The following is a 15,306-nucleotide window of genomic DNA, read 5'->3' as shown; positions in this document are numbered from 1 at the left end:
TTCTGTCTCTGAAGCCTCTCACCACCTCTGCACTCTGGCTTGTAACCTCAGTTCTGAATGCATAAAAAAAATTTTTTTAATCTTTAAAAAAAGAAAAAACAAGGCCAACAAATAGTAAAAGGCTTTCACAAGACCTCCAGGTAATCTTAATGTTCATTAAGTGCGTGAGAAACTGGCAGAGCACAGTGTGGATATCGAGTAATTCTACCTGGATTTATGGGCTTTTTACAGTGACTCCCTGAGAACCTTTCCACCAACAACTGGGCCAGGTTACACCTCTTACACAACGTAGGATGTCTAATAGCATCTCTGTCCTCCACCACTAGATGCCAGTAGCACCCACCCTAGTTGTCAGCCAAAGTACTTCCAGATAATGTCAAATGCTGGGAGTGAGGGAAAGTGTCCAGCTAAGAACCACCTGTTCAGCACTGCAGCATTTTTAGGAGAATGCAACCACGGAGGTGTGGAGTAAAATTAGGTAACATTTTAGATTCAGGAACGACAAAAATAATGACCATTATTCTGTTAGGTTTTGAGATTTAAATTTGTAAGTTGATTTTTATACTTGATGAGCAAGTATAAAAAGGTAGAATTTACCTAAAAGGAAAATCAGCTCTGGAAATAAGAATGGAAGTACAAGTAACAGCTTTAGTTTTGATTGTAATTTAAGACTTAAAATTTACCTCTTGTTGAATTTCTGCTTACTACATCACTAGAAGTCCTATGGGCTACTTTCTGGTTTTAAGTAGTATGAGATAATTACAGGAAAAAGAATATGGACAACTTCTTGAATTTAGTTACAATTAGATGAACCAGTAGTTGTCTACCCTAATCCAAATACCGACCACACTTAATAGATGAAATTTGCTACTTAAGGATTCTGAATTTCCAAAGGTGAATGGAATTTGAATAGCTTAAGACTATCTACAGAATTTGTAGTGTGCTAACAAGTCATTCTCCTAGTAAAAGGTAGTGTTTGTTTATATCTGCCCCTAAAGATGATGGTTTTCAAATGAGATATTTATGCATCAGCAGTATTACTTGGAATGTTAAATATGTGCCATCAGTGGTCCAAGCAGTTATGGTTTGAAATTCTTTGATTCACTTGGGATCTCCTATCAAAAGTATGTAATTGGTGTTAATACTCTGCTTTAGACCTGATAGCCTGACACTGACAAACATGGCTCCAGCGACTTCCCACACCTCTATCAGTCCCAGGTATGGAGTATTAGATCCAAACTCCAGGACAGTTCCAACAATTCTCTCCTGCATCCATTTTTTTTTACTGGATTGGTCACCCCAGGAGCATAATAAACATGCTACTAAAAACCTTTCTGATCCAAAAAAAAAAGTAAAAAATGATATAAAAATAAACTATTATTAAAAACAAAACAAAAAAGGCCCTCCTTGGTGGCACAGCAGGTTAAAGCACAGCACTGAGAAGCTAAAACCACTTCCACATGAGTTCGATTCCTGCCTGCCCCAGAGACCACATGGCGTGGCAGACCTCTCCTGACCCACCCGCTGCTCCCCTCAGCAGTGACTTTGTAGATCTACCTGTTCTGCTCCCCACCCTTGTCTCTGGTGAATCCTCTCACTGCCCCTGCACCTCTGGGGCCTGTACCCCAGCTCTGTATGCACAAATAAATCTTAAAAAGAAAAACCTTTTGATCCTTTATCCCTTTCTGTCCATTACCTATTTTTCTGCTCTAACCTTTATATTTTCTCTCAACCTTTACCCTACCCCCTTCTCTACTAGAAGTTTGGAAAAAACAGTTCATAATGCATTTATAGTGTATAACTATTTTAACTTTCACAAGAAAATTGCAGACATGAGGCATTGCCTAAAGTGGATCATAACTTTAATACCATTACCCCATCTAAAAGAGCCTATTTTAATATGTAATCCAGATTTTCCCATCTGTCCTTAAAGTGCAGCATTTTTATCCCTAAAGTGGAATTTCATCAAGATTCTTTAGCAAATGGGGCCTGTTGTCTTTGTTATGTCTTTAACCTCTTCTATTCCTTTCAAAGCTCCCATAAACTGGGAGGTCTTGATGCTGGTATTATTAGTTTCAAGGGTAAAGCTTTGTGCAAGATGATGCTATGATCTAAATAGTACAGCATACCACCTGGCTTTCCCAGGGCTAGCGATAAATCTAGATACTTGTTAGGTCACCTCATAGATGAAGTCTATCAGGTTCAGTCTGTCTACCCTTACAGATCACCACTTGACCTTAAAACACTTTCAGTTGTTTTATAAGAAGTCATTTCACTTGCCTGATTTTCCTCCACTGTCTGCACCTTCTTTTTCTATCTTGTTTCCAGCCCTATCTTCATTTCTCTGAACTTAAAAACACAGGAATGCCCCTGAGTTCAACTCTAGGCTCCATGCCGCCTCTCTTCTTATCACTTTGGTGAGCTCAGCTAATCCTAAAGACATCAGATTATAGTCACCTCCAAGAGTAGCATTTCCACCTGGATATTTAACAGCAGTCTAAAAATTTATGTTCAAAACCAAACTATTTTTGCCTCTTAACCTTTTCCTCCTCACTCCCAACCAAATTAATGGCATCTCTATTGAAAGTGTCTTGGACCAAAGTCTGAATTCCTCACATCCTTCATCTAATCTTTGTTCCATTTAAAAATCTCACCATCTTGGCCCTCCCTGGTGACGCAGCGGGTTAAAGCACAGCACAAAGAAGCTTAAGCCACTTCCACATAAGTTTGATCCCCGCCTGCCCCGGAGGTGACCACATGGCGTGGCAGACCTCTCCTGGCCCGCCCGCTGCTCCCCTCAGCAGTGTACTTCGTCGATCTGCCTGTTCTGTACCCCATTCTGTCTCTGGTGAATCTTCTCACCCTCCACATTCTGGCCTGTACCCAGTTCTGTACGAATAAATAAATAAATCTTTAAAAAAAAAAAAATCACCATCTCTACTATTACCCTTGTCTAAGATACTAGCATGTCTTGCCTGTTTTTAATTTCAGTGGTTTCCTAATTGGCCTTTGAGTTGCTTCTGTTGTGTCCCCATACCTGGTGTAGCCTATCACAGAGTGATCCCTTAAAGGTCTATGTCTTAAGACTTAAGTAGCTTCCTACTGAAGTAAAAGTGAAAGACCTAAATCACCCCTTTTAATTTAGGTTGCACCCAATCTCAGTCAGTTTTCTCCTGCTTGCTCTGCCTATCCATACTGGTACTTTTGCTAACCTCTCAATGTGGTCTGCATAATTGTGTGTGCCTAACTTCTTTGTTACTGCCATTGCCTGCTTACAATCATTTCTTCCATAAAACTTCATGAGTAAACCTTGTATGAAAATAACTCACCAAGACCTATTATGATTACCATTTAAAACTGCAGCATATTCTGGGTATTTGTTTGCCTATACCATACTATATAACTTCTATTCATTCTGCTAAAATGTAATGAAGGCAAGGATCATTATTCGCTTGAAATAGCACAAGTGCTCTGAACAGTGCCTGGCATGTGGTATGTGCTCAATAAGCAACTTCTTCAAATCATGGTTTTCCTTGATGCAATGAGTTAGAATAGTACATGTATGAGGTAAGACTATTTGGTTGAGGAATTAAGGAGAAAGAATTGACCTGGAAAATCAAACTGGCTTGAGGATTTTGTATTCTATTAATGATGACCACAATGGGCTTCATGTTTTAATTTTACAGCTTTTTGGGTATTCACTGTGAAAATAGGCATTTCCACCTTACATAATCTTTAAATAGTAAGAAAAATAAAACTTGTTCATTGTATGACATGCACTTAGGTAGCATAAATTCACCTTAAGTGCCCAGCAAAAGAAAAATTGGTGAAGCAGGGCTACTTCTATTTAGATGCCACATGCCTTAGACAGGTGTGAATCTGCATGTCTAGATGAAGCCAGCTCCTCTACCTTAACATGTAAGCATTTTGTTATGTGTTTGTTGTAAACATAGGTTTCTAAACACTATCAATTTCACCTGGTGTTCAACCTTATCATTTGACAGTTGGAGGAACATTTTGTATACATCAATGGTGTCTTTTAAGATCTAGATTATTGGGAAATCACTATTATTGACTGACAAATAGGCAACAGATAAAAAAAATCCTTAAAAATCATCCACAGGTTGGCCCTACCTGGTGGTGCAGGAGGGTAAAGCACTGCACTAAGAAGCTAAAGCCACTTCCGCATGAGTTCGATTCCCGCCTGCCCCAGAGGTGACCACATGGGATGGCAGACCTCTCTTGACCCGCCCGCTGCTCCCCTCAGCAGTGTACTTCGTCGATCTGCCTGTTCTGTTTCCCACTCTGTCTCTGGTGAAGCCTCTCACCGCCCCTGAGCCTCTGGCCTGTACCCCAGTTCTGTATGCAAAAATAAACCTTAAAAAAAAAACAAAAAACAGTTAAACATTAAATTTGTCCTCAGAGCTAAAACAAAGCATAGTATTAAGGTTTCCTACCCAAAGCAATTTTTACTGAATTTGGACTTTCTTACTCCTGGCCATACCATATTTGATTGATAATTTTGTCATTTGTGAATATTCTTAAAGGCATCCCCGAATTCTCTTGGGAATAGAACATTAAATAATGAACTCAACGCACTCAACTGAGTTTTTATCATGTAACAGAATCAAATACCAATTTCATGTGAGCCTTTCCCCATCTGAACACAGTTTATTAAAGTGAATGGCAATGTAAGAAACTAGGGGAGCAGAAAGAGTACTCAACTGCAAATATTTTATACTTCAGGATAAAGGAATTTATTACATTTTTATACTATGTATGTTCAAGAATGATTTACTCATAATTTAGTAATGATTACTAAAATGATAGAGATAAGGTAAAAAGAGGTTTTAGATTTGCTGAATTCTAAAGTACCTCAAAAATTTTGATATATTCCTGTTTGGGGGGTAGTGAGCTATCTTGTTTAAACATCACATGGGGATTCCACATTTCTCTGCCAAAACTGTTATCCTCTAGTGGTAGGTAAATGTCCTTCCTTCTTGCTTCACTAATTTGCTTTCTAGCAGCCTCCCCATGTTAGCCTTGCCACATGGTCAGTCTTCTGTTTGGTAGGTTTTATAAATCCTAAAAGTTCTAATTCAGAAACAGCTCTAATAAACCGAGCACTGGAGGCTATAGCTAAGGAAATGCACTATTTGTGTTTTTGATAAATAGCAGTTAAAATCTCAGTGTTAAAATATTAGCTGATAAATTAAGTATAAATAAAATATTTAATGCTAAATTAAACTATAACCCTGAGGAAAACACCAGACATTAGAATCCACTGAAGGCATGCATGTCAGGCATGGGAAAGTACTTAATGCTTACCTAATTATCATTTTCACATCAGATAAAAATTCCTTCCCAACCAAACTTCTAAAAACATTAATAAACTCAGAAAACCAGAATTCCATAATGACAGTTTTTGGACAATTCTAATAAATTCTGGAACGGGGTCCTGATTTAAATTTTAAGCCTTTTGTTTTACGTTTGGTCACAGTTTAAAGTAAATTCAGGCTATTCAATAAGTAGATTCAGGCTAGTGATGAATTATTCTGGGATAATATGGTTAATATTTTAATAAGGTTATCTGGTGTAGTCATTAGAAATCTCTAATATAGATCTGGAGAAATGCTAAAGCTATATTCTAAGTGTGTACTTGGATACTGTAGAACTGGTTTTAAAAAGGATACTGAATAATTTCATTCCTTTCTTCTGAGGTTAGAGAATTTGCATCCATTTGTTCAGCAGCTGTCACAACTGTTGCAAAAGCCTTTCAAGAGACAAGATAGAAAATAAAAATCTCAACTGCTGCCAAAATCTTTTAGTGAGCTTCTTCCTTGACTGCTCTGTATTGTCAAGCATTGCTGCTGCTGAAAGCTGACATACATTTATTACATCAAATTCAGATTCTGAAAACTATACTGATTATGCTAAATATTTAAAAGTACATATTAAAAGATAATGAAATGGTTCCTAAATAACCATGATTCTGAGAACTAAGAAGTGTGTAGAAGCAAGCAAGAAACAAAGCTAGTCACAGCTGAATAAAAAGCAAGGGATGCTTTGATCCTCTACTCCCCAACCTCCACTGCCCCCCACAAGATGCCTTTTTTCCTTGGAAGCAGCCATTTACACAGACTTTAAAGTTGTGACAAAACATGTCAACTAGGGTCTTTATCAGAGTTAAACTCTTCTAAAACTCTTTTTTCAGAAAAAAAGTTATTTTAAAATTAACAACAGTTGTCCTTTGCTTGTCTAATATGCTTATACTTACTTACTGATTACTAAATCTGCTGTGAGGTTCACTCCAATATGCTTTTTACTCTTTTTATGCAATAATGGAAATGCTGATAAATATACTCTATGTTGTAGTATTACACAGAACTGATATAAATTGTTTAGTTTTCACCAGTGTAAACTTGGGGTTAGATCACATACTGTTCTGACCTGGCATGCATGCGTAATTGCTGCAGTTGAGGAGCGCCAGATCAGAGAATGGGACTACTGAGGAGTTTGCTGCTTTTCTGGAGGAACTTCTGAAATGTAAAGCAATTTATATTTTCCATAAACTAAAAGACAGTGCACTAAGAAAAAAAATGAGCTCCAAAATTCCAAAACATTCCAAGGAAGTTGCATGGATGTTTAGACAAATACACAGCATGTTCTTTTCCCTCTGACCTACCTCTGACCAGTCCACAAGGTTGATTAGCCTGCTGCATTCAAGATGCAATTTATATGCTATGCAGATGTCTGGGGCAACATTTGGAATGCAGCCCTCTTCGCTCTTCAATGCTTCATTCTAAAAGTAACAGAAGACTATGATGATCACCTTTTAGAAAGGATTAGGAACAAAATCAGATATTCAGAGCTCTTTAATCTAAATTTAGTAAGCCAGTAAATGGAATCTCTGGTTTCCATGATTTAGTGAGTTGCATTTACTATTCAATAATTAACTAGTTCTCATTTCAGATTAGATCTTCATTTTAATGAAATGTTATTAATTACATTAATAGTTACTTATACACTTTAATGCATTTCTGTTTTCCCTAAAAGATTTATGGAATTCCTTGTGGATTCTCAATAAAATGCTACTTCTAACACTTGTAATTACCTGAATTGTGGCAATTACTATACTGTATGAATAAACACCAGTTCGGCAATCAAGGCTATCTCAAAGAAAAGGCTCTGTTGTCAACAATACAGATGCTAACCCTTGCATAAACCATGAAGGGGCTTTCAACCTAGTTGAAATCCACAGCTTGTGGAGAAACAAATACCTCTGTTTCCCATACACACAAGTGCAGAAAATAAACTCTTCTAGAGACTGCTGGAAACTATCACTAACCAAGAAGACAGATTTTGTTGAGCTTTAATTTGTCATTTATGTAATTAAAATAATCTTATTTAAATATGCAATTATTCTAGTTCCCCACTATCACTGAAAATCACTGATTTTTATCTTCCTACTCAGTATTCTTTTATAGAACTTAATAGCATGTCATTTATGTGTCATCTTGGAAACAGGAAACTAGTATGCTGGAACATTCTTCACAGTTTTCAGCATCATTTCTTAAGTATCCTTTGTGGCAAGATGTCTAGTTGTTTAGTTGATTTTGTTACTTATTAATACATTTCAAGTATATTCACTGAGATATAGCTTGACTGAAATGTTTAATCACTTTAATTGGTCATAAGAAAGAATAGTTTTAAAAATTCTTTCTTGAGGCCCTCCCTGGTGGCTCAGCGGGTTAAAGCACAGCACTGAGAATCTAAAGCCGCTTCCGCATGAGTTCAATTCCCGCCAGCCCCGGAGGTGACCACATGGTGTGGCAGACCTCTCCTGACCCACCCGCTGCTCCCCTCAGCAGTGTACTTCGACCATCTGCCTGTTCTGTTGCCCACTCTGTCTCTGGTGAAGCCTCTCACCGCCCCTGAGCCTCTGGCCTGTACCCCAGTTCTGTATGCACAAATAAATAAAATCTTAAAAAAAAAAAAAAAATTCTTTCTTGAACTGTGTTTAAATTACAACTTCTCGAAACTAGCAAATATGCTTGGATTTTAGGAGTTTTAACCCTGCCAGAATTCTGGTTATCCTCTACATTTAGCCCTACATGTAATTCCTGAAAGCAGATCGCTCTTTGATTTAAAATTTAAGATGAAATCACAGAAATTTTTTTTAATCAGAAATAATTATTTGAATCTTTTTAGCAATTTCATTAAGCCATACATTATCTACAGTGTTTGTAGAAAACATTTCCTTTATTTTCACAAGAGCAGTGATAGTATTCTTCTAAGTATCAGTGTCTTATGATTTGGTTTTATCACATGAAGGCACAAATATTTAAACACAGACAAAGGCTGACAGCATCAGATAACTACTGACTGGTATCCTGACTGGGCTAGAAAACATCCTAAAAAGCCTAAGGAATTTTTTTCAATTATTTGTAAGAGGGGCAACTTTAAGCTGCCAACTCTATTCATGAAAGCTACAAATTTATAGTATTTTTGGGAATATGAAGTGTAAGGTCAAAGAATGAATTTACTTACCTTCAGATAATAATAAGGATTGTTGAGTGCTGTGTGGAGAGCAATTCGTGGAGCCGCATTCAAGTGTTCACGGAGGGTGTGGGCAGCACTGAAGTATACCACTTCATGCAGTGGCTGTGTCTCTGGAGGAAGAAGGTATTCTCTGAAATAGCCAAAGTTAGATAGCACCTGTTCAGTGAGCAGAGGCTTATTTTCAAATATTTGTTAATCCTCTATAGAGGATTGAGCAATTGACTTAAAAAGCAAAATCAAACACCAAAACAGACAGATGAAACAAAACCCAAGTGTCCAGTGCAGGTTCCCTCAGAATTGTACATCTTCATATAATATTTTTAAAAACTGTATGTTTTAGTCCTTGCCTAAAACTTTACAAATACATATTATTATATTAAAAATCTTTATGGTAGAATTTTTGTTTTTAAAGATTTATTTATTTATGCATACAGAACTGGAGTACAGGCCAGAGGTGCAGTGGCAGTGAGAGGAATCACCAGAGACAAGAGTGGGGAGCAAGACAGGCAGACTGACGAAGTACACTGCTGAGGGGAGCGGCGGGCGGGTCAGGAGAGGTCTGCCAGTGCCATGTGGGTCGCCTTCGGGGCAGGTTGGGATCAAATTTATGCTGAAGTGGCTTTAGCTTCAGCTGTGCTTTAACCTGCTGTACCACTAGGGAGGGCCGAAGGTAGAATTTCTTAAATAATGAATATTTTTTTAAAGCACAAATTTCTTAAATTATATAAAAACTGAGATATCTACATCTCTTACTATTGCAAACATTTAAGTGCTAACAGGTCTGGAACTTAGGAATTTAGGAAAATTTTTTTGGATCATAGAAAATATTTTAATTGGTATCCCATAAAAATCATAACCTCAAGGCTTCCCTGGTGGCTCAAGGGGTTAACCTGACTCAGCACTATGAAGCTATCAGCAGCCACTGCAGCACTAGCTAGATTCTGTTTAGGGAGCTGACCTGCACGGCACAGCAGACTTCTGTCTTACCTGCCACTCATCTCAGAAGTGTGTCTCAGTAGATCCGCCTGTTCTGCTACCAGCTATCTCTGGTGAGCCCTCTCACACCTCCACACCTTTGGCCTACACCCTAGCTCTTTAAAAATCCAATATTTAATAAAACACTTGGAATTATCATTTATTAATTGCATGATACATGTATTTTAACAAAACAAACTTAAAATGTTAAAACATTCTGTTTGAATGTATGACAAGCCCATCAACTGGTCTGTATCTTAAAAGACATCACTTTTGCGTGACCTGTGTGGTAGCAAATTGGAAGACAGAAGCATTGGCATATACAACTCAAAGAGAGTAATAAATTGCCAACTACAGTAATTGCTAGTTAACAAAATAGTTAACTCACATGCCTTCATAAAGATTTCTGGAGCTTAGTCCAGCCCCAAGCTTAAAGTATTTTTCTATATGGCAGATTTAGGTCAGATCCTTTTCCCACCAATGCAGGCAGAAGAACCACCTCACCCAGTCAGGAAAATTACCTTCTGGTGACCTTTCTCCCCACTGTCTGGAGAGGATGCCACTAGCTAGAAAACCCCACCAGAGTAGCTCCGTTCATATGGTCAGTGACTTTGGAAGAGAAGTGAAGTGAGCATCAGCCCTGCACACCACTCCTCGCCCTCTCCCTAGTCTCAGGAACTGGCTCCCCACTCTTACCACTTCAGATGCTGCTCCGTAAGTGTTTAACAGAAATAAAATCCACTTGCAAATACTATCATTTTAGTTGGCCTTAAGAAATAGCACTCTATATCTCAAGTATTGCTAACATTTTACTCAAAATTAAGTTAATTTAGCTGCCGCCTCAGGAATGGTTTTTGTGATGCTGACTAATTGCCTTACCAGATGGCTGACTGGGTTGCCCATTAGCTATTTCTGACCATAAACTATTCCTCCACCAACCTCAGGCTGTTTGTTCCCAATCATGATATAAAACTGTCACTCAAATATGATGTAGCAGTCCCTGCTTATATAATAAAGACTAGAAATCTACTAAGGCAACCAGATTCAATTTCAGAAAAACCACTGTCCCACATCTGTACTCCTCTCCCTTTTACAAAACCTTTATTTTTTAACATTTAGAAATTCAGGTAAATCCCACAGCAAGAAAGTCATTCTGAATAGCCACAAAGAACCTCTCTCTGAGACTAAATAAAATGTATGCTCTGCCTGTATTTTGCTCCCACTGGGCTACAGTCATTGAACAGTGACAAACATCATATGTTAGCATTTTTGCCCAAGTACAGACTTGGAGAGTGACATAGGGATATACTTCTGCAACTGACTTGATGTGAAAATAAGTTAAGCAATGAGTTTGGCACTTAAGTAGTACATAATCTTCATTTTAGATCAGATGAGAGTTCACAAGAAGAGGTGGTTTTGAGGGAACTGGTAAGGTCACCTAGTGTCAGCAAGGGTTATAAAGTTGAAATGGGCATTTTGGTACAAACAATACCTTAGAAAGTGGGAACTTATTTTCAAATTTTACTACTTTTAGCAAGAGCTGCTCAAGGCATACTGGGAACCCTACTTTCTGGAATACATTGTTATATTTATCTGTAAAGGACCTTCCATTACTCCAAACTATATTCAAGTATCTGTGACATGAATCTGGGAGGGCTGTGTGGAAAAAGCCTTATTGAGAATGTCAGCAGATGGGGACTATGACTCTGCACAAGTCATTGCCTCTCTGGGCTTTCGCTACTACAATTATCTTTTCACTCTAAAATGCTACACTCCAAATCTCTTCCCCAATAGTGCAAGCAATCCTGGTAAAGACAGCAAAACCTAATACAGAACATTGTGTAATATTACAACACAATACATTTTAATTATGCCCAGTCTTATTTCAGTAACAGCTTAGAAAATTAAAAATATATGGGCCCTCCCTGGTGGCGCAGCAGGTTAAAGCACGGCACTGAGAAGCTAAAGCCACTTCAGCACGAGTTCGATACCTCCCGTCCCAGAGGTATCCACATGGTCTGGCAGACCTCTCCTGGTCTGCCCACTACTCCCCTCAGCAGTGTACTTCATCAGTCAGCCTGTTCTGCTCCCCACTCTGTCTCTGGTGAATCCTCTCACCACCCTTGCACCTCTGGCCTGTACCCCAGCTCTGTATGCACAAATAAATTTTTTTTTAAATAGAAGTATACTAGGTCAAAGATCTTGACAGGGATGATAGGTCTGGTTTCAGAGGTTGCAATTTGGGATTTGTAGGAACTGAAAAAGAAGCCTGACATTTGATTTACAAAAGATGTTAAAATACTGCAAAAATAGGGCCCTCCCTAGTGGCACAACAGGTTAAAGCACAGCACTATGAAGCTACCACAGCCACTGCAGCACAAGTTCGATCCCCAGCCAGGGAGGTGGCCCATATGACACAGCAGACCTCTCCTATCTCATTCTCCGCTCCCCTCAGCAGTGTTATTACAGTAGATCTGCCAGTTCTGCTCCCCACTCTATCTCTAGTGAATCCTCTCACCCTTCCCCCACCCCCCATACTTCTGGCCTGTGCCCCAGTTCTGTATGTATAAATAAATCTAAATATATATATATATAAATATATATATATATTTATATATATAAATATATATATGTATAAATAAATCTAAATATATATATAATATATATATATTTATATATATAATATATATATTTATATATATATAAATATATATATAATATATATATATTTATATATATATATATATATAAAACAAAAAAAATATTTTTAGCAACAACACTCACAACTTGGTAAAAAGGAATAGCCAGGAGGTTGGGGCTAGATGCAACAATAGGGAAGCCAAGTTAGACAGGAGTTTCAACAGGTCACTTCTGACCAGTAGGCCAGTCAATTCTATATGACACATTTCTTTCATTTTAACCTTTCTTTTGTCAAACTTGTTTGATCATTTGGACTATTATGTGGCACCAGTGATTTCTACCTATTGACAAGGAACAATGACTGCCCAACACTGTCCTGGAAAATGAAAACTATTCCCTTGCAAGAATGACAGATAATTTATCAAAAAAACACTCATTTTCTTCAATAACTAACTTACTTTTGAGTACTTGATTCTATTCAGTGCCTAGCCTGCTGCAACTAAAAACCAAATAATCAATGATAAATAAGTTTTTCTCCTACTTTTAGACTTAATAAATCATTTTATTTTTCATACTTCTCAACATAAAGCTGACTTTTGGAAAATCCATGATCCAGAATGAACTGGGTTTCCCAAAAAGGATTTGTCTTAAAAATATAGATGCCACTGATGGTCTTCTAATAGCCTTCTAAATTTGTTCTGACTGCACGTTTCAAAATGAATTTAGTGTTGATAATGGGTTGCACTGGTATTCTTTAGAAGTCCTTCACCCAGACACAATGGGCAGATTTGACTACTTTGCTCTTTGTTTTCTAGGCTTGGTCTAGATGCTGCATACTACCAGCAAAAGATCAAGGGCAGTGCAAAAAGTCATTATTAGAAAAGGGGAAACATTTACTTTTTGACCACTTCCCTAGCCTGATGAGCCAGATCAATATTAAACCAGTGTTCTTAGACTGGAGTGAATTAAGTCACTGAATGGAACATCTTATCAAGAGTGACAAAGGGTTCAAAAATCAGTTTAAGCTGACAGAAGCACCTGGACAACACAAAGCCAATCTAGGAGAAACTGTCCTGGATTGGCTGTGGGCAGCTAGGTAACTTCAGCATTATTAGGAAAAACAGCATGATTTTTTAATTTCTAAAAGCAACACTTACCTCACCAGGCTGTCGATGAAGTTCACAACTTTTTCTCTGAGTATTTCAAACTTACTCTGTTTCTTACTTGTTCTTCTTAATTCCTTCAATTCTAATAAGGACTATGGATGAAAAACATAATTTTTTTCTGGTGATTCTGAGACAGAAAACCCCTAAGAGAAGAGCCTTGTTACTAAGACAGAGGGAGCTGATATCCTTTCCATAGACTGCACAGACCAAGAACTAGTACAAAATGGGCTCTACTTTATTTTAAATGTTTGGAAAGGATATCTGCTCCGAAGTATTATGCTTCAACTATATATCAAGTGAATTTGCAGAGAAAGAGGAAAAAGGGCAGTTCATTTCATTACTAAGCTTTATGGTAGAGTACTTGCTCACTATTTACAAACCACTACTTCATTTAAGAGAAGGACTTACAAGAAGAAAACCCTGCCTATCTGCCATACAAAACAGATTCTGTTTTTTGTTTTGCTCACAATGAAATTTTACTTCACATATAGTGTAACTTAGTATCACAATATAAAGGTTTTTACTCTGACAACCAACCTCCTTAAATTAGAAGGACCCACAAAGACTATTTGGACATAATGGGGCTTAATTTTGATTGCACTGATCACACAGTGTAAATTTTAAGAACATTATCTAAAACTAGCAAGTTAAGTCTCTTTTGGGTCTCTCACTTTGAACAAACAGAAAATACAAAACAAAATAATCGAATCCCTTTCTGCAATCATGTTCCTATTTTTTCTTATGGTTAGTTCTGTTCTCTGTGTGAGGTATAGTACAGCTTCCACCTAGATGAAGTACCAAATTTCAGATAGTGTACATGAAAGTAAGGGGACACACAGGGTGTTCAACTTACAAGTAATTTGTAAAGTCTGCTTTTTCCTGGTTGTGGTTTAAAACTGAAAACAAAACACCCTTAATCTAGAATACACTGCAAAAAGGGGGCATCACCAGAGGTACACAGAAAAGAAAGTGACCTGACCTTCTGAAGATGATAGAGGTCTGTCTTCTGAAATCCCTTTGACTGTGACCCCGAAGTGTTTTCCTCCTCTTTGGCTTCTGCTTTTAATACAAAACCAAGATACAGTAACCAGACTAAACCCGTTCAAGTAAAGGGAATAAACATTTCGACTAGTCGAAAAGTAAAATTCACCTATTTTTGTTAATGTGGCAAAGGATCAAGGTTCCATCAGATAAATAAATGATTTCTTCCAGAAGCTTAAGTTTATAAACATTAAGAGTTATATCACAGAGTGTCGTCAAAAGAAAACAGTTCCTGAATTTTAAAAATGTGACTACAGTAAAAATAAAACAAAATGCCTTAAACCAACAGCAAAAACTCCAAAAATCTGTTATAATTAGTTAAAAAAAAAATCAAACAAATTTAAATTGTATGCTTTGATTATGCCAAGACTGTAAACAATACAAAGCTATACCCAGGCAACTTTGGCTTTGACTGTATAAGTCGGTATTTTTGATATGCTATTTGAGTATAAAGGGTAGTGTGTAAACATTTTCAAATAATCTACTAAAACTGATTATTCGTTGGCCTATCTGGTAAAATGTGTGGCTGTGTTTCTGAGAGCATGTGACTTTTCCTAGCACTGGGCAAGTTTTAGGAACTACACACGTACATAGTTTACTTGGCCTAAGCTAAGAGGATGCAGCTGTGGAATCAACATTGTTCTCAAGAATCATTTTCTTTTTAGTTATGAACTAATTCCAGGTTCAAGAAAGATATAATTTAAGGTTAAAATAACTAAAATTTTTGTACCATTTCATTAAGATGTAACAGAGCCTTAAAAATAAATTTTAGTTATGAACTAATTCCAGGTTCAAGAAAGATATAATTTAAGGTTAAAATAACTAAAATTTTTGTACCATTTCATTAAGATGTAACAGAGCCTTAAAAATAAATCTGATGGCAGTATAATATATTTAACCTCCCAAACATAGTTTAAAACCA

The 15,306-nt window shown here is 37.2% G+C and overlaps 1 protein-coding gene across 6 annotated transcripts in view; it reads right to left on the bottom strand.

The window, feature by feature from the left end:
• Positions 1 to 4,354: 4,354 nt before the first annotated feature.
• The window catches only part of ORC3 (origin recognition complex, subunit 3), a 49,684-nt gene continuing 38,732 nt past the window's right edge, over positions 4,355 to 15,306 (bottom strand). For 2 of the 6 annotated variants that reach the window (XM_004673677.2, XM_012723877.1), the window contains 6 exons: positions 14,323 to 14,402; positions 13,335 to 13,435; positions 8,551 to 8,692; positions 6,686 to 6,802; positions 5,694 to 5,773; positions 4,355 to 5,126 (listed from right to left, as the gene is read on the bottom strand). In XM_004673677.2, the coding sequence (XP_004673734.1) occupies positions 5,021 to 5,126; positions 5,694 to 5,773; positions 6,686 to 6,802; positions 8,551 to 8,692; positions 13,335 to 13,435; positions 14,323 to 14,402 (626 nt within the window). In that variant the 3' untranslated portion in view covers positions 4,355 to 5,020. Of the gene's footprint in view, positions 5,134 to 5,693; positions 5,774 to 6,685; positions 6,803 to 8,550; positions 8,693 to 13,334; positions 13,436 to 14,322; positions 14,403 to 15,306 lie in introns of all 6 variants that reach the window. The other 4 variants (XM_004673678.2, XM_012723881.1, XM_012723872.1 and 1 more) reach the window with 3 other exon arrangements.

This window comes from Condylura cristata, unplaced genomic scaffold (genome assembly GCF_000260355.1).
Source record: "Condylura cristata isolate star-nosed mole 26May11 unplaced genomic scaffold, ConCri1.0 scaffold00001, whole genome shotgun sequence".
Classification (NCBI taxonomy): domain Eukaryota; kingdom Metazoa; phylum Chordata; class Mammalia; order Eulipotyphla; family Talpidae; genus Condylura; species Condylura cristata.
This window is presented reverse-complemented; position numbering and strand designations above follow the sequence as displayed.